Source organism: Hemicordylus capensis, chromosome 2 (genome assembly GCF_027244095.1).
Source record: "Hemicordylus capensis ecotype Gifberg chromosome 2, rHemCap1.1.pri, whole genome shotgun sequence".
NCBI lineage: Eukaryota > Metazoa > Chordata > Lepidosauria > Squamata > Cordylidae > Hemicordylus > Hemicordylus capensis.
Window position 1 is genome coordinate 65,772,085 of NC_069658.1, and position 25,285 is coordinate 65,797,369.

The window sequence follows — 25,285 nt, forward strand, 5'->3', positions numbered from 1 at the left end:
ATCAGTGGCACTCGTGAAAGCTATGGATTGGAGGTGGCTGCACATCTTGACCATACCATTGTGGATTAGGAACTTTCAGTGAAACTCCACCAGTGCATCTCTTGGAATCTGAGGGCCCCCTTAGGTTATTTTGAAGTGGTGGAGATTGTTCTCAGATTCCTCAGATATGCCAGTAATGTTTCTGTTGTTCCTGTACCTAGGTGATTGCCAGCTGCAAACACCATGTCGAATCCAGAAGTGCACCACGGACTTTGTATCACTAACTTCTCACCTAAACTCTGCCATTGATGGCTTTGATTTGGAATTCTGCAAAGCCCTGCGTGCTTATTCTGCCTGTACCTACCGCAATTCCAAAGTCTGTCGCGGAAACCTGGTCTACCATTCTGCTGTGCTGGGGATCAGTGATCTCATGAGCCAGAGAAATTGCTCCAAGGATGGTCCAACATCCTCTACAAACCCTGAAGTTACTCATGATCCCTGCAATTACAGTGGCCGCCAGGCAGCCAAAGAACATCGGGGAGGAGAGCAAACACAGCCTCCTCCTGCTTACCTCTTCTGTGGCTTATTTGGAGACCCACATCTACGGACCTTTAAGGATCACTTTCAGACGTGCAAAGTGGAAGGGGCCTGGCCTCTCATAGACAACAACTACTTGTCTGTTCAAGTGACAAACGTACCTGTGGTCTCAGGATCCAGTGCTACTGCGACAAATAAGGTATGTCTAGGCGTACACACGTGCTTGGCTCCTGCTTTCAAAAATGAGTGTTGCATTTTTTAAAATTTCTTGGTAATTGTGAAATGCATTCCACAGCAAATGAGAGGAGTGTGAGTCTTACTGTAAACATTAAGTCATGAACATGACTGACCAACCTTAGAGGGCATTTTGCGGCTGTTTTCAAACAATTTCACAGAAGATTTTGTTCCCCCAAGCAAACCTGCTGGCTCTATTTCTTCATTAAAGCATGGAAACTGTTACACTTATTGCTTAAATTTGTGTGTTTGAAAACTGTTCCTTGTGTATGAAGAAGGTAAGCATACAGATTCTGGCAAGCGGTTTCCCAGGGGCTGTCTACTGGCAAAATGTTGGGTGGGTGGAGGATGAGGAATAGCCAAGGGGATGTAGGGGCAGTAGTGAGCCCAAATGTCAACTGTTGGATAGCTAACTTTCATCTTGAGCCTCAGCCAAAGGAGGAAAGGGCTTCTAGGAAATCTTGCAAGAACTATATGGGGGAGGAAGAAGTGATCTGGGAGGTAGAGGTGCTTGTGGGAAACAAGGCCTTTGGGAAGCATTTGGGCAAGTTGGAGCACAGAAGTATGGCGCAAGGGACATGTTCTAAGATGGGCTGAGAGTGAGCTAATCTCTAGGTGCCAATGCAGCTACTGATCTACTGTGCTGAGACCAATGGAGAGTCTCTTGATTGGCAAGGACCCTTGGATGGACACTTGATAGCAGTGGCTATGATTTGGTGAGGAATGGATGGTGCATTTGAACCTACATGGAGAAATAAAGCTTTGGAAAGCAACTGGATGACTGCATTTGACAGATTTGTCTGGTGATATTTTTCTAGTTGAGGGGTAATGTTCATCTTGATCCAAAAGATGGCTTTGGTTCCTATAGAGCCAGTGTTGTGGTCCACCAGATGAAATGGACCTTGGAGGCCTGGGCTCAAATTCCCAATTAGTCTCCAAGTGGAATTAGCGAGCTTGTTGGGAGGACGACTTCATTAAGGAAATGCTGTTAACTGCTCCAAGCTTTGGGCTAAAGATAAGGAGAGGAATGAGAGAGGAGCCAGAGAGAAAATGCTTCTTCCATGTAACTAATTTTGAGAGTTTTGATGTTTGAAAGCGTACAACGGACATTTCAAACTGTAAGACGACTTTAAGAGAACAATAAGTTTAGCTTCTCTTTTCTTGCCCTGCCGCCTGAGCCCCCACTATTGTGGTTCCTCAGTGGGGGTTTTTAAAGCAAATACCTAAAGACTAAAATGCCAAAGACATACATTTGGACTGGATTTGTAGTACAGGTTGATTGCTTTACACTGCATAGTAAGTTCAAAATTTGAATTTTAAAATTGAACGTTTAAATTTTTTTTTTAATGGGCATCTCTTTTGATGCCTATGAAGAATCTGTAGCTTGTTTTAAGGACCTGGGTCTAAAGAAGTAGAATAACTCTTGCCAACTAACTGCATTAACAAAGGATAGCTTTGGTTTGGGGGCCTTGGATCATTGTTAAAGCGCAGGATTCAAGAGCAAGAATTACTTTAAACTTTAAACTGAGTGATAGTGGATCTTAGTTTTCTTAACTTGGGCCAACCCCTAGAAGTTCAAAACTTGGGACACTTCTGCATCGTCATCCATGTCAACAATTGTAACCTGGGCACTAAAACAAAATGCACACTTCCCATGGTTGGCTTCCAGCTTTCTAATTTCAGTCCTCGCTTTAAATTTCTACTGAATGCAGATGCTGAAGAAGATTGCATTAACAATAGGGAAAGTTAGAATCTCACATTTGTGCATTCTTGGCTGCTTAGTAAAAGTTTGCTAGATAGGTGGTGGTGGTGACGGTGTACTTTCTTTTGGCACTAGAACTCCAGGCTAATTCAATATTTTATAGGTACACTTTTGGCTATAAGGTTGAAAGTGTGTGCCCAGAAATGTATGTATTGTGTGCTGCAAAAGCATTTATTATCCAAGTGCACTTGCCGGGGAGGCAGGGTTGGTTTCGGCATCCTGAGGAGCGACAACTTGGGATTTGCAATTGCATAATGTTTGCAGTGGCACTTGGTCCATGCTAGTATACCTCTTGCTTTCTCAAACTACCTTCTGCACCCCATAAAGAACTCGGCTGTTCCCCAAGATTCTAGAGTGAGTGAGTGTGTCTTGTACTGCTTATAGTTGATGCAAAAGATAAATGTACTGTTTATGAGAAGAGCAACTTGGGCCTGCCAAAACTACTTTTTATGGTCCACTAGACATCTTGGACTTGTTGCCAGACAATAGTTGAAGAAAGGTATGCATGCTGGCATTTTGATTTGCAACTCTTACTTCTATCAAATGAATAGAAAGCTGTGAGTAAGCTCTTGGATACAGAAGTGAATGTCCTTGTGAACCCTAGGCGGTCATGGTCTATGTGGTTTTAAAGCTATGTTGCTTCCTTGCTGGAGCCCACAAGCCTAGGGAAGGTACTGTGTTCAACACCTATCCTTTTAATGGGGTTGGGGGGAACCTGTCATTGAGATACGATTGATCCAAACTCTCTTCTGTATCCACAAGGATGTTAAAATAGTCAAAGGAGACTAATGGGGTGTGTACTATGTGCAAGTATGAATTCATGATAGGATGTCTGAAAGAGGCTCTTTGGCACTGGTGATCATACTGCAAGGTTTACAGGCCTCGAGGTTTTATTTCCATTGTAATGGAAGCTATGGAGAGGGTGTATGTTTGAAAGCCTTAATGCATCACTTGAAGCTCCTTGATTTCTGTGCTAAATCCCCTTTTATATGTGAGCTGGGAAAGTTCACATCTATACACCCCATGTGGGGTAGTTTCCTTAACTTTTTCCATTTTTTTTTTACGGCTGAAGCTTCTGCCACTTTTAAGGGAGCTTTGAAGCTACCTTAATGGTAGCAAGTGTTTTATTTAAAAATCAACATGTTTATAGACCTAATGAACTTGTTGAGCAAACTCCGAGAGTGGGAACATCACTTTTGTGTTGGACTGAAATTTCAGAATGCAATAAGCAAACTGTCACATTCCAGGAATCTCTCGCTGTATGTACATCTGAGGAGAGAAAAAGAGAGTGGAATGCCTTTTTAGATCTGAATAAATATTGTGATGCTGCATTTTGGTTAACAAGAAATGGCTGGCAGAAGCAGACTGCCAGGAAGACCACTAGAGCTTCAGCTGTTGGTGCCCACAAAGGTGTGACATAAAACAACTTTTAAAAAGAGGATGGAAAGGAGGCCTGCTGCCACCACTAACAATACTCCACCCACTAGGGATGTGCAAACAGGTTCAACCCCAAACCTGTTGGAGATCAAACCAGTTTGGTTCGACCATTCGGGGTTGAACCAACCCCCCCCCCCGTTTGGTTTGACCTCGGACCGAACCCCCCCCAACAGTTGGGGGGGTTCATGATTTTTTTAAATTTAATTTTTTACCTTTATCTCCTTCAGGCGGCTTCCTCTAGGCCACAGGGAAGGGCGGGGAGTCTATGAAGGTTCCCCCTCCAGCCTCGGTCATCACCGCCACAACCTGTTCGACTGCTTTATTTAACTTGTTAGGGCCTCTGTATGCTGGCGCGGTGGCCATTTTGTTTGCTGCTGCACATGTGCAAATGGCCTCTGCTAGGCCTGGCATGGCCGAGGGCTATGACAACATGGCTGCTGCGCCAGCATACAGAGGCCTGAAGCATGATGACCAAGGCTGGCAGGGAGATGGGGAGCCTTTGTGGACACCCCCTGAGTCGGATCCGGACTCAGACTGGATTGGGCCAGCCAATTCCATGCATAACCCTAATACCCACAGAAAAATTGCTAGATTTTCATCCCATGCCTCCAAAATTGTGTGCTCTGTGGCTTCAGTGCAAATGTGGTGAATATTAAAGGGTCATGGTACCCTCCCCCCAATTTTAAAACAAGCTTTTTGTGGGCCTTCATTGACAGTTCAGGGAAAGGGAAATCTGAGAGTATGTCTTTTGCTGGTGAATTTTTGGCAAAAAATTTCCAGTTGTTTCCAGTGGGCTGGGAACAGGTCAGTCAAGGCCTGTGCCCAGTTACTTATATTCCCGGAGGAATGCTTCAAGCATAAGTAACTGCATTGTGCTGTAAATGATGATAGTGTCATTCTGTAGAAATCTGTTCCTTAACACCCTGCAGTGACATGGCATCAAGGACAAGCTCTGATGTAGCATGGAAGATTACCTGGGTTGGTCTTAAAAATGTACTTGTCTCATATTCATAGTAAAAGTGTGCAGAGGACAATTCTAGTCGTTTAAATACAAGGAACTAGTTCCTTCTGCAAGGTGGGAAATATCCTACATCAAGATCAACAATCCAGGTTTAAAAAATGGATCTTTCATAAGTTGGCCTTTCCTGGGGTTGATCTAGGTTGCTGGCTCTTATATTTCACATTGCCATACCATGCCATCTCTGACATATTATAACTGGCTGTCCTAATTTCCCTTCTGTTGGAAGAGATTCTTGACTACTGCCCATGTCCCAGAAATGCCAAGGTGCGCTTTTCTCCTTGTTGGCAGTATAATTGACCTGCGTACTCCCTCTCTCTCTAGGTGCAGGGTGTGTAATTGCTCTTTGTTATACTGATAGCAAGGATAACTACTTCACTGAAATAAAAGAGGTTCTTAATCATCAGATGTGGATATTCTACATGTCCTTGAAAATTGTTTTGTAAGTGTAAAGGATGAACAGGCTTCAGTATTAAGGGACTTATAGGAAGGATAATTTTGAGAAGTAAACCTCAGCAGTGAAAATGGTTGACCAACACATGCAATTAAAATGAACATAAGAACAGCCTTGCTGGATCAGGCCCATCTAGTCCAGCATCCTGTTTTGCACAGTGGCCCAACAGATGCGGTTGGAAGCCACAGGCAGGAGTTGAGGGCATGTCATCTCTCCTGCTGTTACTCCCCTGCAACTGGTACTCAGAGGCATCCTGCCATTGAGGCTGGAGGTGGCCTATAGCCCTCCGACTAGAAACCGTTGATAGACCTCTCCTCCATGAAGTTATCCAAACCCCTCTTAAAGCCAGCCAGGTTGTTGGCTGTCACCACATCTTGTGGCAGAGAATTCCACAAGTTGATTATGTGTTGTGTGAAAAATTACTTCCGTTCGTTGGTCCTAGATTTCCTGGCAGTCAATTTCATGGGATGACTTCTGGTTCTAGTGTTATGTGCGAGGGAGGAGAATTTCTCTCTATCCACTTTCTCCACACCATGCATGATTTTATAGACCTCTATCATGTCTCCCTGCTGTCATCTTTTTTCTAAACTAAAAAGCCCCAGGTTTTGTAGCCTTGACTCATAAGAAAGGTGTGCTAAGCCCCTGATCATCTTGCTTGCCCTCTTCTGCACCTTTTCCAGTTCAACAGTGTCCTTTTTTTAGATGTGGTGACCAGAATTGTACTCAGTACTCCAGGTGTGGCCGCTCCATAGTTTTGTATAAGGGCATTATATTAGCAGCTTTATTTTCAGTCCCCTTCCTAATGATCCCTAGCATGGAATTGGCCTTTTTCACAGGTGCCGCACATTGAGTTGACACTTTCAATGAGCTGTCCACCAAGATCCCTCTCCTGGTCAGTCACCGACAGCTCAGATCCCATAAGCAGGTACTTGAAGTTGGGGTTTTTCATCCCAATGTGCATCACTTTACACTTGCCAACATTGAACTGTATTTGCCACTTTGTCACCCACTCCCCCAGTTTGGAGGGATCTTTTTGGAGCTCCTCACAATCCATTTTGGATTTCACTACTCAAAAGAGTTTGGTATCATCTGCAAATTTGGCCACTTCGCTGCTTACCCCTACTTCTAGATCATTTATGAATAAATTAAAAAGCACCGGTCCCAGTACAGATCCCTGGGGGACCCCACTTCTTACTTCCCTTCATTTTGAAAACTCTCCATTTATACTCTGTTTCCTGTCTTTCAGTTGGTTAGCAATCCACACATGTACTTGTCCCCTTATCCCATGACTGCTAAGTTTCCTCAGGAGTCTTTGATGAGGAACTTTGTCAAAAGCTTTTTGGAAGTCCAGGTAGACTATGTCAACTGGATCACCTTGATCCACACAATTGTTGACACTCTCAAAGAAGTCCAAAAGGTTGGTGAGGCAAGATTTACCTTTGTGGAAGCCATGCTGGCTCACTCCCAGCAGGGCCTGTTCTTCTAGGTGCTTTACAATTTTATCCTTGAGGATGCTTTCCATCAATTTGCCTGGAACAGACGTTAGGCTAACCGGCCTGTAATTTCCCGGATCACCCCTGGATTCCTTTTTGAAAATGGTTGTTACATTTGCTACTTTCCAGTCCTCTGGTACAGAGCCCAATTTCAGGGATAAGTTATATATTTTAGCAAGGAGGTTGGCAATTTCACATGTGAGTTCTTTGAAGACTCTTGGATGGATGTTGTCCGGCCCTAGCGATTTGCTAGTTTTCCGTTTATGGAAATGGAAGCTATGTGGAAACTATGGGGTCAGGTAGGAAGATATCCTATATTAAAGTTATGACTTTCTGTATGTCGGGGGTGGGAAGATATCCTATATTAAAGTTATGACTTTCTGTATGTCACCTGGCCGGATGAGGTCAGGCCTTCACAGGAGAGGGGGATGTCTCTTATTGGCTCTGCTATTATCAGTTAGAAAAGGTGCTGCAGGTAAATGCAGGATTCCAGATTTATGTAGAAACTTCGCTATGTATTGCCCTCTTGCAGAATGAGGAAATGCAATGGAGACCAGCTGCACAAATAAGCTTATTACACAACCTCCACAGTTGTTCCTGACACATTTAACACTAACTCGTCCAGTACTCAGTTAACATAGTTTAAGCAGCCAGCTGATATGTTAGTCAGCAAAACCGCCCCAGGAAGGCTTGTATATTTTCTGGCCTGCCTACCTTTGGTGACTCTCTTTTGGCACATGGAGCCATATTGTGCAACCTTTCTGATTCTTAAGGGGACACTACCACTTCCTTTGTGTTGGCCTTTAAACACACACACACACACACACACACACACACACACACACACACACTGGTTGCTACACTTGTACAGTTATATCTGGCATTCTGCAGAGAATTGTTTTCTTTTTCTGTTCTACTGCAAGTTCTGTGCCTACTTTCACTGGGATGAAGGGGAAGGTTTTTCTCAAGGATTTTTTGTGACTTTGCTGTGAGCCTGGATGGTTTTTATTGACTCCGCCCCCCCCCCCATCTCTCAAGCTGTGTCTACAACAAGGTCAATGGATCACAGCATTGGTGTTGCTAGCACTGGGCACAAGGGGCGCCACTTGCCATAAGTAATTGTGGGACAGCGAACCTGTCTGCCTTCTGCTTCCCCATCACTGACCTTGTTTGGACCAAGCAGGAGACGGTGAAAGCAGTTGCTCCCTGCTACTACATCCTCCATTGCTGATGGCCGCCTTCCCATTTCCTTTTCTACACTCTGTCCCTTCCCTTTCCATTTGCACAAAAAGGGGAGGGAAAGGTAATTGTGCTGAGGGCTGGCTCACTCAGTGTGGGGGCCTTTTCCCTCAGGCCCAGCTGCAAGAGCTTCTGGGCTCGATGGAGGGGGTGGTGAGTAGCCATCATACCAGCTACTGGGTTCAGTGCAGGGGCAGTGGTGACTGCTCAGGAGAGAGAGGTGGGCAACTCCTCCACAGAAAGGACTGTTAACTCCCCCAAAACTGCCCCCCCCCAATTTGTTGGTTGGTTTGTTTATTCATTTGATTTCTATACTGGCCTTCAAAAATGGCTCAGGGTAGTTTACACAGATTAATAATCTAAAAAGAAACAGAAGGTGGACACCAGCAACAGTCTTTGGAAGTACTGTGCTGGGGGTGGATAGGGCCAGTTCCTCCCTCCCCTGCTAAATAAAGAGAATCGCCATGTTAAAAGGTGCCTTTTGGCCAAGTTAGCAAGGGTATAGGGAGGTTCTCCTAAACGCTAGGTTATCAGCCACCACATGCTCTGAGACAGGGCCAATTAAATTTGAGCAGGCTAGTTCCGGTTGCTAGGTTAGCTGTCAGTCAAGTTCCAGTTCCGGTCCTGTCTTGCTCTGACTGACTGCACTTGGAAAGAGCTCCTGCTCAGATCATGTTTTTTGGTCATCTATTCATCAAGCTTGTTAGCTTCTTTCTCCTTTCTCTACTCTTCTATTGGAAAGGGAGGAGTCTGTTTTTGTTACTTTAAAAAATGGATTTCAGAGGTCGTTTTGAGTTACTTGATTTGGCAAATGGATTTGTTCTCTTTAGTTAGATTTAGAACTGTTAACCTCCCCACAAACTGTTTTTTTAAAAATTGCATGGTGGTAAAGCCCCTGCACGCGTGTGTGTTAGAGATGCTAATACATAGGAAGCTGCCTTATACCGAGCCAGACCATTGGTCCATGTAGCTCAGGATTGTCTACCCAGGACAGCAGCTTCTCCAAGGTTGCAGGCAGGACTCTCTCTCAGCCCCCTATCTTGGAGATTCCAGGGAGGGAATTTGGAAGCTTCTGCGTGCAGGTGCACTTTCCAGAGTGGCCCCCTCCGCTGTGGGGAATATTTTGCAGTGCTCACATGTAGTCTCCCATTCAAATGCAAAACAGGTAGACCATGCTTAGCAAAGGAGGCCATTCATGCTTACTACCACAAGACCAGCTCTCCTCCCATACACAGTAACCCCCTTCCCAGTGTTCCCTCTAATATTTTTTTTCCCCATCTGAGAGCGGAGTTTTTTCCATCTGAGTGAGTTTTGTTCTGGGTGGCAGTATCAAGGCAGTGTGTGTGCACGTGCATTCAGAGTGTGGCCTTCCTGATTCAACCTAAGCGGACATTAAAAAACTTGAGTGTGTGCATAACTTAGAGGGAACACTGCCCCTCCCCCAAATGTCTCACAGTGGCAAAGCCACTGCAAGAAGTGATTTGCAAAGGGGAGGGTCATTTGCAGATATACAAGTATTGTGGGCCATGACCAAGCCCTAACAGGACCCTAGCAATGTCCCTGGTCAAAACACACCATCTATAACAGCCTGTACTGGTGATTAATGGCTTCAAAAACTGGAAAAGATTCCTTTCAGAGAGCATGAAAATGCTCTTTGAATTAGAGGGAGGATGTGGGCTTGTAGCAACATCCCTGGATCACAACCATGCAATCTACAATTTGCCCAATGCTAGCAGCAATTTGTTTTTGAGAACTGAATGTGCTCTTACAGTTACAGTGAGGGAAATAAGTATTTGATCCCCTGCTGATTTTGTCCGTTTGCCCTCTGACACAGAAATGACCAGGCTATAATTGGAATGGTAGGTTTATTGTAGCTGTGAGAGACAGAATAACAACAAACAAACCCTCAAAAGCCCAGTGCCCAAAAATCAGCGATGGATTTGCATTGTAGTGAGGGAAATAAGTATTCGATTCCCTATCAACCAGCAAGATTTCAGGCTCCCAGGTGTCTTTTCACTATATGCAGGTAACGAGGTGAGATGAGGAACACCCTCTGTAAGGGAGTGCTCCTAATCCCAGCTTGTTACAGTACCTGTATAAAAGACACCTGTCCATAGAAGCAAGCAATCACTCAGCTTCCAAACTCACCACCATGCCCAAGACCAAAGAGCTGTCGAAGGATGTCAGGGACAAGGTTGTAGACCTGCACAAGGCTGGACTGGGCTACAAGACTATTGCCAAGCAGCTTGGTGAGAAGGTGACTACAGTTGGCACGATAACTCGCAAATGGAAGAAACACAAAATAACTGTCAATCTCCCTCGGTCTGGGGCTCCATGCAAGATCTCACCTCGTGGAGTTGCAATGATCATGAGAACGGTGACAAAGCAGCCCAGAACTACACGGGGGGAACTTGTCAATGATCTCAGGGCAACTGGAACCATAGTCACCAAGAAAACAATTGGTAACACGCTACGCCGTGAAGGACTGAAATCTTGCAGTGCCCGCAAGGTCCCCCTGCTCAAGGCAGCACATGTACAGGCCCGTCTGCAGTTTGCCAATGCACATCTGAATGATCCAGAGGAGAACTGGATGAAAGTGTTGTGGTCAGATGAGACCAAAATCGAGCTTTTTGGCATCAACTCAACTTGCCGTGTGTGGAGGAGGAGGAATGCTGCCTATGAGCCCAAGAACACCATCCCCACCGTCAAACATGGAGGTGGACACATTATGCTTTGGGGGTGTTTTTCTGCTAAGGGGACAGGACACCTTCACCGCATCGAAGGGACGATGGACGGGACCATGTACCGTCAGATCTTGGGTGAGCACCTCCTTCCCTCAGCCAGGGCATTGAGAATGGGTCGTGGATGGGTATTCCAGTATGACAGTGACCCAAAACACACAGCCAAGGCAACAAAGGAGTGGCTCAAGAAGAAGCACATGAAGGTCCTGGAGTGGCCCAGCCAGTCTCCAGACCTTAATCCCATAGAAAATCTGTGGAGGGAGCTGAAGGTTCGGGTTGCCAAACATCAGCCTCGAAACCTTTCTGACTTGGAGAGGATCTGCAAAGAGGAGTGGGACAACATCCCTCCTGGGTTGTGTGCAAACCTGGTGGCCAACTACAAGAAACGTCTGACCTCTGTGATTGCCAACAAGGGTTTTGCCACCAAGTACTAAGACGTCTTTTGTGAAGGGATCGAATACTTATTTCCCTCACTACAATGCAAATCCATCGCTGACTTTTGGGCACTGGGCTTTTGAGGGTTTGTTTGTTGTTATTCTGTCTCTCACAGCTACAATAAACCTACCATTCCAATTATAGCCTGGTCATTTCTGTGTCAGAGGGCAAACGGACAAAATCAGCAGGGGATCAAATACTTATTTCCCTCACTGTAAGCTGTAGAAAGCAAGTTGCTTATCCTATGCAATATTTTTATATTTTGCAAACATCTCTTCTCGCGAATATGTTTCTGATGCATGTAGTACCTCTCTTCCCTCCCCCTTCTTTTTAATACTTCTTAGTCAATCCAGTGGTCATTCTGCTAGCATTCTAAGCAGGGTCATAAGACAGATTTGGTCCTGCACAATTTTTTTCTTTTTTAAAATCTTAATTGCTGCAAACTTGCCATAGCTCAGATGGTTCTAGTGCACCAGTTTACGGATGAACAGCTTTTGTTGGGATGAGTCAGATGATTGGAATGACCCCGGGCAAAGTGATTTGCTTTGAAATGGAAACTCCCAACTGGAATGTGTGTAATAATTAATGCGGTGGACCTTTGAAAAATGCACCAACTCATGGCTGTTCTTCAAGATGAGTGGCAGGAAGTGGTCTGTCTGTGCATGCTAGTACCTTGGGTGTCTGTGGATAGCAGGGTCCCAGCAAACGGGCTGTTCGTGCTCTTGGCTGTCTCAGCAACTTGGTTGGATGGGCTGTTGGCTTTAACAAGCATTGACCTGCATTGCCACTAAAGCTGGTCTTGATGAAAAGTCCCTCTTGCTGACTAGCCTTATCATGCATGCCAGGAAACAAACACACACAGACACTCTGTTTTCTCTTTCTTTGGATTGGAAATTTAGAGACTTTTCCAAAGCCCAAAGGCTGAGAAGGGGGCTCTTCCATCACCGATACTTAGGAACATAGGAAGCTTCCATGTACTGAGTCAGACCATTGGTCCATCTAGCTCAGTATTGTCTTCACAGACTGGCAGCGGCTTCTCCAAGGTTGCAGGCAGGAATCTCTCTCAGCCCTGTCTTGGAGAAGCCAGGGAGGGAACTTGGAACCTTCTGCTCTTCCCAGAGTGGCTCCATCCCCTGAGGGGAATATCTTACACTGCTCACACTTCTAGTCTCCCATTCATATGTAACCAGAGTGGACCTTGCTTAGCTAAGGGACAAATCATGCTCAGTGTTCCCTCTAACAAGGATCCCCAAATGTTGTTGACTACAACTCCCAGAATCCCCACCTGCAGTGGCTTTTGCCTAGGGATTCTGGGAGTTGTAGTCAACATCTGGGGATCCCTGTTGGGAGGACATCGCTCCTGTGCTCCTGTAGCACAAGTAAGCCAGGCTGGAGAATGGCTTAAAAGCACCAGCATGCAGCAGGAGTGTACTGTGTTCAGTCCCTCTCCTGTGGGGTCCTTTTTCGTCAACTGAGAACCCGCCTGCTTTGTGGAGAATGCTGGCATCCCGTTGTTCCACATTGCCAGCAGGGTCTGTCCACTAGTGTACTGTGCTTGTTCTTTTTGGCAAACACTGCAAGTTGGGGGCAGTTCAAAGTGCATCTCTGCAGGTGCAGAGCTTGCAAGGGCGCTCTTGGGGAAGCTGTACACAAATGCAACACCCCTGCTTCATATATACGCCTGAGCAGTCCCCATGCAAATAATAAAACGTCAACAGTTGGAACGTTTAATACGTTAATCTCTCAGCAAGAGGGTCCATTTTGAACTTCCTTTGTCCCAAAGGTTCAAATTGTGGCAGTGATCAGCTAGTCAGGTCACAGGTGGGGCTAATCTGAATGAAGTCTTGACTGAGCAAAGGTGTAAATCCTGAATTCCCTCTTGAGCATCCTGGCCTCCTCCATTATCCTGGCATGGATCAGCCACTTGTGTTGGCTGGATTCTTCAAAAATCAGCCTAAATAGCTTGCAAACAATCCTGCACCTCACTGTATATGTTTGAATAGAACTGGATGCAAGAAGTGATTGTCATTTTCTTAAAGGACACTGATGGAATATATACAGTTGGCTTCAGGGCCGCCAACATTGTCTTTATGGGGTTGGTTTCAGTTCCTTTAATGGAAACTGGAAGCAATAGAAAGGTTGTTCGGTTTCACAGTGTCATTTGAAATGCCAGTTTTGTAACTGCTTACACCTGTGCACAGTCATTGTGGTTTTTTTAATGGGATTGTGTTTCTCTTCACACTTGCCCACTTTTCCCTTTCCTGAGGACTTGAATAGCTCATCTTCTAGTACTATTAAGTCTAGATCATTGCCATTCTCTTCAGTAGCAGCAATAGTCCCTATCCTAAAGTGCAGTTGAACACACGTTAATAACAAGTGTCCCGTGACAGAAAGTGCAAAATGCAGAAATACTGTCTCTATACTTTCCGCTGATTCAAACTGCCAGTTCAGCACTCTGCGTGGCTACTGTGCATTTTGAAAAGATAGATAGATATGCCAGCTAGACAGACCTGTTTCTGGATTGCCTTCTATTTGCACATCAGTGATGTTTTACAGAAGGGAACTTGCAGTAGTAAAATATACTGTCTCTCTTTAGGACAAGATGTATTTATTTTTTATAGGACAATTTTTTTTATTGAACCAACAAACTACCAAAGCATACAGTACATTGCCAAAGCACAATAATATAAAAAGTGGTTGTTTGTACATAGGGCACAGTAGGAGAGAAGACCTGGCCGGGGTGCGGGGGGAGGTGGCAAACTACAGATATCATGTCATATCAGAGGTATCAACCACCTGAATGTAAAACAGTACCTTTATTCTACACCTTTAAGAGCTACATAAAGGTAAAGTGTGCTGTCGGTGTCAACTCCTGGTGACCACAGAGCCCTGTGGTTTTTCTTTGGTAGAATATGGGAGGGGTTTTCCATTGCCATCTCCCACGCAGTATGAGATGATGCCTTTCAGCATCTTCCTGTATCGCTGCTGCCTGATATTGGAAACCACTGTCTTAATCAGTGTTAAAAGTTATTTGCATGGGTGTTTGTGCCAAGAGGCCTAAAGCCGGTGAACTGGCTGCATCTCACCTGCTCTGTAAACCACTGACAAGAACTGTGAGATTCTCCTGAGCAGAACGGAGAGACCTGATCAGCCACAACATGCACATGGCTGTACAAATGTTCCGGGTCAGGGATTCCAAACCTTGGGTCCTCAGATGTTGTCGGGCTACAACTCACATCATCCCTTTTGGTCATAAGGGGATGATGGATGTTTGAGGCTCATGTGGATAAAAGAGAGCTGAGTTGGAAGATACTTGTCCTACCTCATAGCTTTGGTATCTCCTCTTCTGGGAGGGAGCACCAGTTCCCTGGCTAAGGCTCTGACGGTTTCTGATGCTAGCTCTGTACAAATCCTGAAGGTGGGACTGCATGGAGACCATGAAAAAGGACACTAACTGGCTTTGCGGAGACCATTGTCTGCTTCTAACACTTAAGATCCCTTAACACAGGTTAGAGTTAGTAGCTCATTAATGGCTTGAAATAACCAACTCCTAACCAGCTTGCAAGCTCTTCCTTGCCTGGTTGCCCAGACTCTTGCTTGACTTGGACAGCCAAGCAAGTGGCTGTTGTCAGGTTGGCTTTGACACACTTCCTGTCTACACTCACAGTGCAGGGTGTTGCCTGTTGTCTCCCCACCACCTACTTCTTAGGGCCCCCAGACTTAGGGAGGAGAGCTGGTCTTGCAGTAGCAAGCATGAATTATCCCCTTTGCTAAGCAGGGTCCAACCTGGTTTGCATCTGAATGGGAGACTGCATGTGTGAGCACTGTAAGATATTCCCGTTAGGGGATGGAGCGGTTCTGGGAAGAGCATCTGAGGTCCAAATTCCCTCCCTGGCATCTCCAGGATAGGGCTGAGAGATACTCCTGCCTGCAGTCTTGGAGAAGCCGCTGCCAGTCTGGGTAGACAATGCTCAGCCAGATGGACCAATGGTCTGACTCAGTATAAGACAGCTTCCTATGTTTCTCCTCCTTTTGAGGAGTTAGAATTCCTCCCCTTGGCAGCCCCACACCTATGGCACAGCACCTGCTCTTCAAAAAGTGCTGTTCTTGCAGGGAGGGGGGACCACTTGCCACAGGCATTGTCTCCTTCTGCCTTGATAAGTCTCTCAAAGCCCATTCGTGTCGGTGGTTTACAAAGCAGTTGGCATGTTGGGCTCTGGGCACACACCCTAGTTAGCCATATATCTTCATGTGGAGCTGTAGAGATGCCCTTGAGGTCCACTGGCCCTCCCCCCCATTACTGCTTTCCCCCACGAGTGTTCCTTACTCCTGTGACCAAGCATACCTCCACCACCAATCCCAGTGCTTGTTGGGCTTTCTTCAGATGATGTCTAAACACTCTGCCTGGTCTCCTGCGGTTCCAAGCCTCCTCTGAATGGAATGCATCTGGTTTTTCCTGTACTCTCCTGTTCTGCTTCCCTCGCAGAACTCTTGCCTTGTCCTGCCTCTCTAGATGCCATTGCTGGATCTGTTGCAATGTCACAATTGGACTCTGTGGTTAGAGATGCTGAAGCTTTTCTGGCTTGCCATTGGCTTAGCAGCTTTGATGTCACTGACAGCCTGGGCAGTTGGGATTTGTGAAACTGGAGTTATGAGGTCCATGAGCAGCACTGGCTAATGGGATGGAATTGAGTAAGATGCTGTGAGCAGAGCCAAAGTAGCTTGGAAGGCAGAGTTGGCGGGGAGAGGTGAAATCTTTAACAAAGGCATTGATGTTTTAAATGCACAGCAATATTCTCTATTAATAATAAATGGTGTGGTGTATGGCAAATGTGCCAGAGTAAGTTATTTCAGCGTATGGATTAGGTCAGAGAAACAAGTAAGCAATGCAGATGATGTTTGGAGGTTCAGAGACTTTAAAAAGCATTTCCATGAACATGCTCTTGAGGCGGCGGGGTGGGCAGTGGGAGCAGTGGGAAGGTTTATCTATTGAGTGCTTTTTGTTTCCAGAAACAGTTAAGGGGCAGTGATTGGCCCAGCATGACTACACAGACTTTCCTGAGAGGAGACCTACTTTGAAGTCTGAAATTCTACTAAGAACTGCATTTTCAGCCTCTCTATCTGTAACTGGGTGCCCCAGAGGGCAAAATGGTGGGTGCATGCATGCCTAGCTCCATCTAGGGTTGGGTTGGTTTGCACTTAGGTGTTGGCTAGCAAGAGCTGGAAAGTGGCATGTGGCCACTGGAGACTCGTGATGCTACTTCAAGATGAATGGATTAAGTCTTGGTTTTCATTGCAAACTGCAAAATAGCATGTTTGTAAATAAAGTGGTGTACTCCGGCAGCTAAGAGCTTTCCTACACCAAATGCAAGATCCTCCTAGACACTCATGTTCACAACCCGTTTGTGTGCTCTAGATCTCCAGGGTGCTTTCCAGATTAGACCCTGCAACAGGGTCATGGCGCAGTTGCAAAGCGTGCTTCCACACTTCTTGTGTTGTGTCACTGCAGTTCCTACACTGTCAGCAGGATACTGTTTGCATTTCAGATGCCTTGTTTCGGATTTAATCACTGCGACTTATTGCTATAACATATGTCCCATGTAAAAAGGTTGCTGTATTTTCCAGTGGTTAGTTTTCGTGAGACTGCTCCCCCTGCTGGTAGCTTTGCTTACGTTTTGAATGCGATCTGCCTGAACCGAAGCATTTTGCTGCTGTTGAACGGGTAAGCTGGAAAGCGTCCAGGAGCTCCAGCCAGGCTAGCCCAGAAATACTTGGGAGTCTGGTTTCAGGATTTTTTCTAACATTGGGGAATTGCATTGCAATGATAGTTTCTTCCCAGTTTAGCTTCTCTATGCTGGCACATCACTAGAAGTATTTAAGAAACAGAGGCTGCCCTGGGTGAGGTGAGATGACTGAAGCATTCCATCTTGCAGCCATTCTAATAGTTCCTCTTACCTATAAACCTCTCTCCCAGGAAAGGTAAACCACTCCATCAAGAAAGGGCCCTCTGGAAGCTAGTAATGGTGATTGACATCCTGACTAAGTTACTCATAAGTAGTCCTATTGAGATTATTGGGACAAATAATCATTGATTTCAGTGGGGCTACTCATGGGTAACTTAGGCTGTCTGCCAGTTTTAAAAACTTTTTCATCATTCCTGGCTTCTGAAACAGCCTCAGGTAATCTCTTGTTCAGCCGGTCATTTTAAATCCGTTTTGTGACTCACCTTTTTCAAGATAGGCAGTGTGCTCTTCCTTCAGGAGGGCCTACTGTTCTGTGTCCTCAATGTATGTGGCTGTCATTGTTCCCTGGAAAATGGACATCTTTTGGAGAAACATTCTGGGGACATTTGGATGAGGCTTACAACTTGTTCTCTGCCACCTGTTAATTTGTTTGTTTAAAAAACTTAGCCTAACTTTCTTTAGAAACTCAAAGTGTCATAAATATAGTTTAAAATAAAATATAGCAACAAGGGGCAAAAAAAAGACTGTAAACAGTCACAGTAAAATCATAACAAAAAGCTCAGAGCAGATAAGGAAAGGTGAGCCTTAATTGCCAGGTCTCTGAAAGGCAATGGAACATAAAGAGAGTAAAGTTGTGCCGTCGAGTCAGTGTCGATTCCTGGCGCCCACAGAGCCCTGTGGTTTTCTTTGGTAGAATACAGGAGGGGTTTACCATTGCCATCTCCTCCCGTGCTGTATGAGATAATGCCTTTCAGCATCTTCCTATATCGCTGCTGCCTGATATAGGTTCTTCCGATAGTCTAGGAAACATACCAGCAGGGATACGAACCGGCAACCTCTTGTTCCCTAGGCAAGTTACTTTCCTGCTGCACCAAGAGAGATGGAGCCAGTCAAATCTCCAGTGGGGGAGAGTTCCATAGGGACCACCTCTGAGAGATTCCGATCCCATGTAATGGCTGGGTGGACCTCCAGAGGTGGTGCCTGGAGACGTGCTTCTCTAAAAGCTCTCATGGGCTGGGTGGATTCATTTATGACCCTGTGGGTGTATTGATATGGGTAATAACAACATCCAGCCAGTACTAGTCTCTTAAATGTATTGCATGTAGTGTGATCTCCGCCTGCTTAAATGCACACAATTAGTAGCCGTTTAAAGCCTATACAAACTCAAAATGGAAACAGTTTTTAGAACTCGACGCCTTTTCTAGCCTGTGCTTACCTGCTGAAAGCTTGTTCAGATATATCTGTGGGGAAACTAGTCTTCTGAAGGCATTTGGCAGTCTGGTAGATCCCTGCATGGTAGTTCCACAGGTTATGTGCTTAAGCTGCATATAAATTAATAGTGGTGCTAATAACCGCTGCTTTGTATAAATGACACCTTGAAATTATTGACAGCTGAGGCTGGATGTACAAGAAGGCTTCATAGGAGCATCAGATCATTTGCAACTCCTGTTTAATATTTGGTACTAATTGGCTTCAATTATTACTGCTCATATGGCCAGCTGTTGGCGGGGGGAGTACCAGTATCCCCTTTAGGGATGATTTGTGTGTACTGTATATGTTTATGGATCTCTACAAAATGAAGAAGCAAGAACAGGTCTTTGACTAGCAAGACACTTGAAAGCTTTCACCTTCTAAAAGAACAAATCCTATATCTTGGGGTAAATTGGATGAATATCCTCTGTACAAAGCCATGGAATTCTGTAGCTGGTTGGAAAAACTGCACCTGGTGTAGGGTGGTGTTTGTTCACCTGGCCTTTATTCAAGATCTGCTTTTTTTTAAATTAATTAAGGCTTTCTCTTTCCTCCACTCTGGGCCTTTCCAGGTTGTGCGGAATTTATCCTGCTTGCCGTTTGCCAGCATTCAAGAGATTAAACAGGGCTTTGCCAAAGTTGGAATGCTCTCACAAACACACTAATACATTTCAGATCGTACTGCTTTGTTTCTAAATGAAGACAAGAGAGACTTTAAAATTGTCTTGCATAATGCATTCCCTGTGTGGGTGGTGCTTTTAAAACTGCCCCAGTTTGGTTATTAAGTCTTGGAACTTTATTGCACTTTAATGGGCATTGTGTAGCCTGAGGAGGAGCTGAGGGGAGTATCTGTGCTCATCACGGCAGACGAGGGAGCAAATGGTGCTTGGCATCTTTCATGCTAACTGGGTACATTCCTGCCACAGCCTGTTCCACTAGTCTGTGGTGTTATTTCCGTTAGCTACTTGGTTGGATCAATCAAACTCTCACAGTGCATTTACGAAGAAACTACAGTGGCTTGCATTTACATAAATCTGCCTTGATATTAGGAGTTGGTAGAACGGCAGGAATGTTCTCACGGCATCATCATAAGAACAGCCCTGCTGGATCAGGCACAAGGCCCATCTAAGTCCAGCATCCTGTTTCACACAGTGGCCCACCAGATGCCTCTGGGAAGCCCACAGGCAAGAGGTATGTGCATGCCCGCTCTCTTGCTGTTGCTACCCTGCAACTAGTATCGAGAAGCATCGTGCCTCTGAGGCTGGAGATGGCCCATAGCCAACAGACTAGTAGCCATTGATAGTCCACTATGAATTTGTCTAAGCCTCTTTTAAAGCCATCCAAGCTGGTAGCCATCACCACACCCCATGGCAAGGAATTCCATAGATTAATTATGCACTCTGTGGGAAAAGTACTTCCTCTGGTCATTTGGTCCTACCAGTCTTGTTGGTCAGTGGGTCCTACCACCATGTGAATCTAAAATTTAACGTTGAGTTAGACGAGCCGTTTCTTGCATGTTTGATACTTGCTAGATGAAGTCAGTGTGTGGGAGAGAAGTGGGTTTTAATCTCTTGTTCTCTGCCATGGATCCAGATCTGGATATCCTTCTGCCCTCAGTTATTTGCCTTGGAAGAGAAGCCTCCTTTGGCAGCAATGGGAGCCCCCCTTCCCAGGCAAATAGCAGGTGGGGGAGGATCAGGACAATGTGCCAAGCACATACTAAATGTCTCTAGTTTGACCCTTTGGCTTTACTTTCTCTCTCCATTTGTATATAATGACATCAGAATCAATGTTCCCTCTAAGGCATGCGCACACTCACAAATTGATGTCCACTCAGTTAATTTTAGCTCCCGCTTAGGTTGAATCAGGAAGGTCCCACTCTGAATGCATGTGCACACACATTGCCTTGATACTGCTGCCCAGAACTGAGATACTTCCACACTCAGATGAAAAAAATTACAGAACACACTGATCTGAATCCAAAAGAACACACCCAGCTGTTGTCCTCTGCAATAGTAGCTCCTAGGGTGCTAGACTAGGACCAGGTGAGCAGATGCATGGGTTCTGTGCAAGTTTGCATGCACCTATGAAAGAGGCCAAATCCCTGTATACCCAAAGATTATTGGGTAACCTTGGGCCAGTCAGCTCAACTTATCTCATTGTTGTGAAGATAAAATGGAAGGGGACACCACCTATGCTGCTCTCAGGGCAGAATAAAAATGTCATTAATAATAATGGAGCAATTCCAAGAGTAATAGAATCGGGCAAGTTACAATTTTTTGATGTCTTTAGTCATAAGCAAATTTTCAAGTTTGCATACCCACTGGCAAAAGAATGTCTTCAATAAGGCCATATTTTTAGAAAACTGTTAAATACTGTAAAGCCCTGAAATGTGCCAGATGCAGTGGTGATGGAATCAGAAACTGTCCAAAATGTTTTATTCCATTACAGGTGCAATTTGCATATTTCAGGCCCTATAATATTTAAGGGTTTTGTAAAAATAAGGCCTTATAGTAGGAGATATTCTCTTGCCAATGCGATTGTGTGCACTGCCTAGAGATGTGTATATCAGGTGGTATATTAAATAAATAAATATCGACTAGAAAGTTTGCTTATTCCTGCTATCATTGAACAAGTGGCAACATGCCTGATTCTGTTCACCTTGGAATTGCACGATGATCCCTTTCCTGCCTTTTCCTTAGACTGTTGGAGGCAACTATGCCTGCCAGTTTTGTTTGTTTTTAAATCTCCTCTGAAGCCACCATCCCCAGCTGCAACTTCTTGTTGTTGGGGCTGATGGGAGTTGTAGTTCAGCAATAGCTGGAGAATCTCAGGTTGGACACCCCTGTTATAAACACAATTTGTGACAGCATACAAGCTGCCTGTTCAAAGGGCAAATTGGGGCGGGGGGAACTCCCTTGTGAAAACTGGAGACAATATTTCTTGGAAATGTTTCCTCCACCGTGGACAGTGGCAGGTTTATTGCACTGACAGAGTGAAGATGGCAGTGGTGTGGGGGAAGGGGGCAGGAAGAAGGAATGTGTCTTATTAGGAGTAATTTGTATGGTTAATATCTTGCTTAGATGTGAGCAGACTTGCACAGAACTCCTATTTCAGCTGGGTTGTCAAATGATTTTCCCTTGCTGAGTGGCACTGGGGTGTTTCCAGTCTCATGCTGTTTTTTGTGTTTAGTGCTTCTAGATAAATTGGCTTCCTCTCCTGTAGGAAGCAGCTGTCTTTGGAGCTTCTCTCTCCCTCTCCCCTCCCTCCCCCAGTTAAAGAGAGAGAAGTTGGCTACACAACAAATTATGAGTGAAACAATCTCCAGAATATTCTCCCTCAGGGTTTTTGGACTGAATTGAGCCTAACGTGATTTATTCTGAAGAGAAATTGTGGTTTACTCCAATAATTTTTTTTAAAGAAAAGGGCTGTTCTCTTGCTCAAATCCAGACAATACACAAATAGGACCCCTCCCCTCCAATCCCAGCTGTGGCCCATGGCTATTCTGTGTTTAACAGATTGCTTGACTGCAGCTGGTCTAGAGTCAGCCACCGAAGTGATTAAACTGAAGGAACTGTTGGAAAATTCCAGTCAGACAACACCAGTGGGAACACATGAAGCTAAAATAATGAGGGGTGTGTTTGCCAGGGGCGGGGGGAGATGGTGGGGAATGGGGAGATAAATAGTTCTTTTAATAAAGGCCAGTGGCTGGACTGCTAGTGTCTTCTTCAGGTGTCCAATGTGAAGTCGCTTTTTAAATGTTCGTATTGATATTGGTATATTGATCAATACACTGATAAATCATATGTCTTGGGGCAGGGTCCTGCTCTTTTGGTAATCGGCATGTCTCTTACAGAGATTTGGAGGCGTTTACAAATGAATAGGAATCTAATTTAATTGTGCCAGCAAAATCAGAATTGTAAAATAACATTAGAGAGTCTTGTACAAAGCTGTAAAGCAAAACATGTATATACAGGTGTTTTTTGTTTTTTTTTTAAATCACAGTTCTGAAAAATGACCTTTTACATTTTAGAACAGAGTTTAACAAGATAAAAGTGTGCCGTCGATGTTGGCTCCTGGTGACCACAGAGCCCTGTGGTTGTCTTTGGTAGAGTTCAAGAGGGGTTTACCATTGCCACCTCCTGTGCAGTATGAGATGATGCCTTTCAGCATCTTCCTCTATTGCTGCTTTTAAAATTTTTTACATTTTATATCCCGCTCTTCCTCCAAGAAGCCCCAGAGCGGTGCACCACAAACTTAACTCCTCACAACAACCCTGTGAAGTAGGTTAGGCTGAGAGAGAAGTGACTGGCCCAGAGTCACCCAGCAAGTCTCATGGCTGAATGGAGATTTGAACTTGGGGCCTCTGGTCCTAGTCCAGCACTCTGACCACTACACCACGCTGGCTCTTTACATCTGATAAAATCAACTGCCGAACATGTTCCATAGGCACAGTCTTCTATGCAGTTGCGAAAAGCACATGATAAAGGGGGTGCTCCTTCTGGTTGTGTGAGATTCCCACATCTGTGTTGTTGTTTTTTTAAATTGGCATGGCTCTTGTGGTAGAAGACGTATGTGGATCAGTACCTGGCATCCTGCACAGCTGCCTGCAGGCGTTGTTAGCACCGCAGGTGGTGCTTTGTGCTTGCAGTTGCACAAGAGCACTGCATGGAATGTTGGCCAGTGGCTCTGCCATGTGCGAGGACCCTGACATCTGCCAGCTTCTGCAACCGTATAGAACAGATTGGTAAAGAATAAGTACCAGTTCCAGTGTTTGTTTCAGCTGCAACATGGCAATTCCGGTCTGCCAGTCATGGTCTGGACTCCTTCGTCTTCATGGCTGTAAGGGGAAAGTGCATGCACAGTGAAGGTCCTCGGGATTCTCTGACCAGTCCCTATCCCTCCCCATTGCGTCTGGGCATGTTATCAGTGCATTGGGCAACGCATTGCCTTTAATGCTTGTCCAAGCAAAAGGTACACTTTTCTAATCTAGTGTGGAGGTCCAAGTTATCCTGAACAAGAAATCGTAGGCAGGCTGTCTCGAGAGGAGGAGAAAGGGGGAAATGGGGTAGGTGTATTAAACAGTGCAGGGCAGTTGGCTTTATGAAGGCATATGTGGACTATGGAGTTGCTGAAGGCCGAAACGAAAAGTGTATATGCGCTTCCCCTGCTCCCACGTTTCTGGGTCTGTTTGACCCCACTGGGCAAGAGTTAGTGTAATCTCTAGTGTCTGTCATCTGAAGTTGTAACTATCATCACTTTTTAAAAGCAAAGACTGAAATATTGATGGTTCCCCTAACTTGTTTCAATTTTAAACGATCTCTGTAATAAAGAGCTGTTTTACACCCACTTTTTCAAGTTTGTACTCATACTGGTGTACAGGGGTGTAACTACAGTTGAACAAGGGTGTGTGTGTGTGGGCGGGGGGGGGGCAAATATCCCTAGGCCCATCACCTGGGTGAGAGTTTGCTCTTTGCTCTCTCGTATTCCTCTGAAGAAGGGGCCCGCTCCAGCTGTGCTATGCCCCTCGCTGCATGATTAGGAGGCATTTATTCCTTCTCCCAGTCTGCTCACAATAAGGTCATTTTGAGAGGCCCTCTTGTGTGCACTGTATCTATCAGAGATCCATTTGCAGCCACATGGCTGCAATTCTGATCCATTTTCAGCGGTGGCCCCTGCCCTGTGGAACTCCCTGCCGCAAGAGCTCTGACTGGTGGCTCCTTGGAAGTGTCTTTGGCAGGGACTCTATCTCCCCCTCCCCCACCCCCACAAGCCTTCTCACAATTCGTTTGAAATTGGTTTGGTTCTGCTGGTCACTTTTATTGTATGGTTTTCTGTATCATTTTCTTTCCTTTTTATTGTACTGTACTGTTCATCAGTTGCCAGAGCCTCTCATTAAAGGTGGAATAAAAAATGTTTTCAGATAAACATACACCTGTGGGGAAACCACATGGTATCTATGCAGTGATGATGTTTGCGCATTTGCTCACCATGCGATAAATTTGTGCTCTCCTAAGGTTCACCCAAACCTGCCTAAAAGCTATCTTGGCCACAAGGGGCATCTCTAAGAGGTGTCTGTGTTCTGAGGCCACTGTTGGAAAAGCATTTGTGTTCCTGTAGCGCATGAATGCACTCTCTTCATTTCATGTTATCTGAGGTGCAGTAAAACCCTTTTTATCACTCTGTAAATATTGTGCAATCATGCTGAGGTCTAAACACCCTCCCATCATTGCACAGTCAGTTAATTGGTAATTAAGCTACAACTGTAAAGAGTCGTTGGTCTTGCATTTCTACCTTCCATCGTAAGCTGCCCTTCCTTGGAGGAGGAAGTGACTTGCTACAGAAAGAGGCCAAGCTATGGGAATCTATTCTCAGAAATGTTGCACATTAATCATCCTGTGATTTTTCCACCTTCCCTCCCCACCCCACCCCGGTCCAGAATTCTAGAACAGGATTGCACTTCTTCAGACCCCTGCAGATGTTGGATTACACCAATTGTAATATCAGATTTTGGGCCGCCGGAGCTGGGATAATGGGAGTTTTAGTCCAAAAACAGCTGGAGGACTGAAGTTGTGCATTCCTGACCTAGGAGATGGTGGATACAGTGTTAAATAATCCAGAAATGAAACATAGTTACACTCTAGAAATGAACTTTGTGTGCAGGCTTTTAATTAGTTCTTGCTTTTGAGAGCTGTGTTCTATCCCTTGAGGGCAATATCTTACAGTGCTCACAGTTCTAGTC

At 45.2% G+C, this 25,285-nt stretch overlaps 1 protein-coding gene across 7 annotated transcripts in view; it reads left to right on the forward strand.

Moving 5' to 3' along the window:
• The window catches only part of RGMB (repulsive guidance molecule BMP co-receptor b), a 51,913-nt gene that overhangs the window by 21,462 nt on the left and 5,166 nt on the right, over nucleotides 1–25,285 (forward strand). For all 7 annotated transcript variants that reach the window (XM_053298372.1, XM_053298371.1, XM_053298375.1 and 4 more), the window contains one exon: nucleotides 201–715. In XM_053298372.1, the coding sequence (XP_053154347.1) occupies nucleotides 201–715 (515 nt within the window). The remainder of the gene's footprint in view (nucleotides 1–200; nucleotides 716–25,285) is intronic.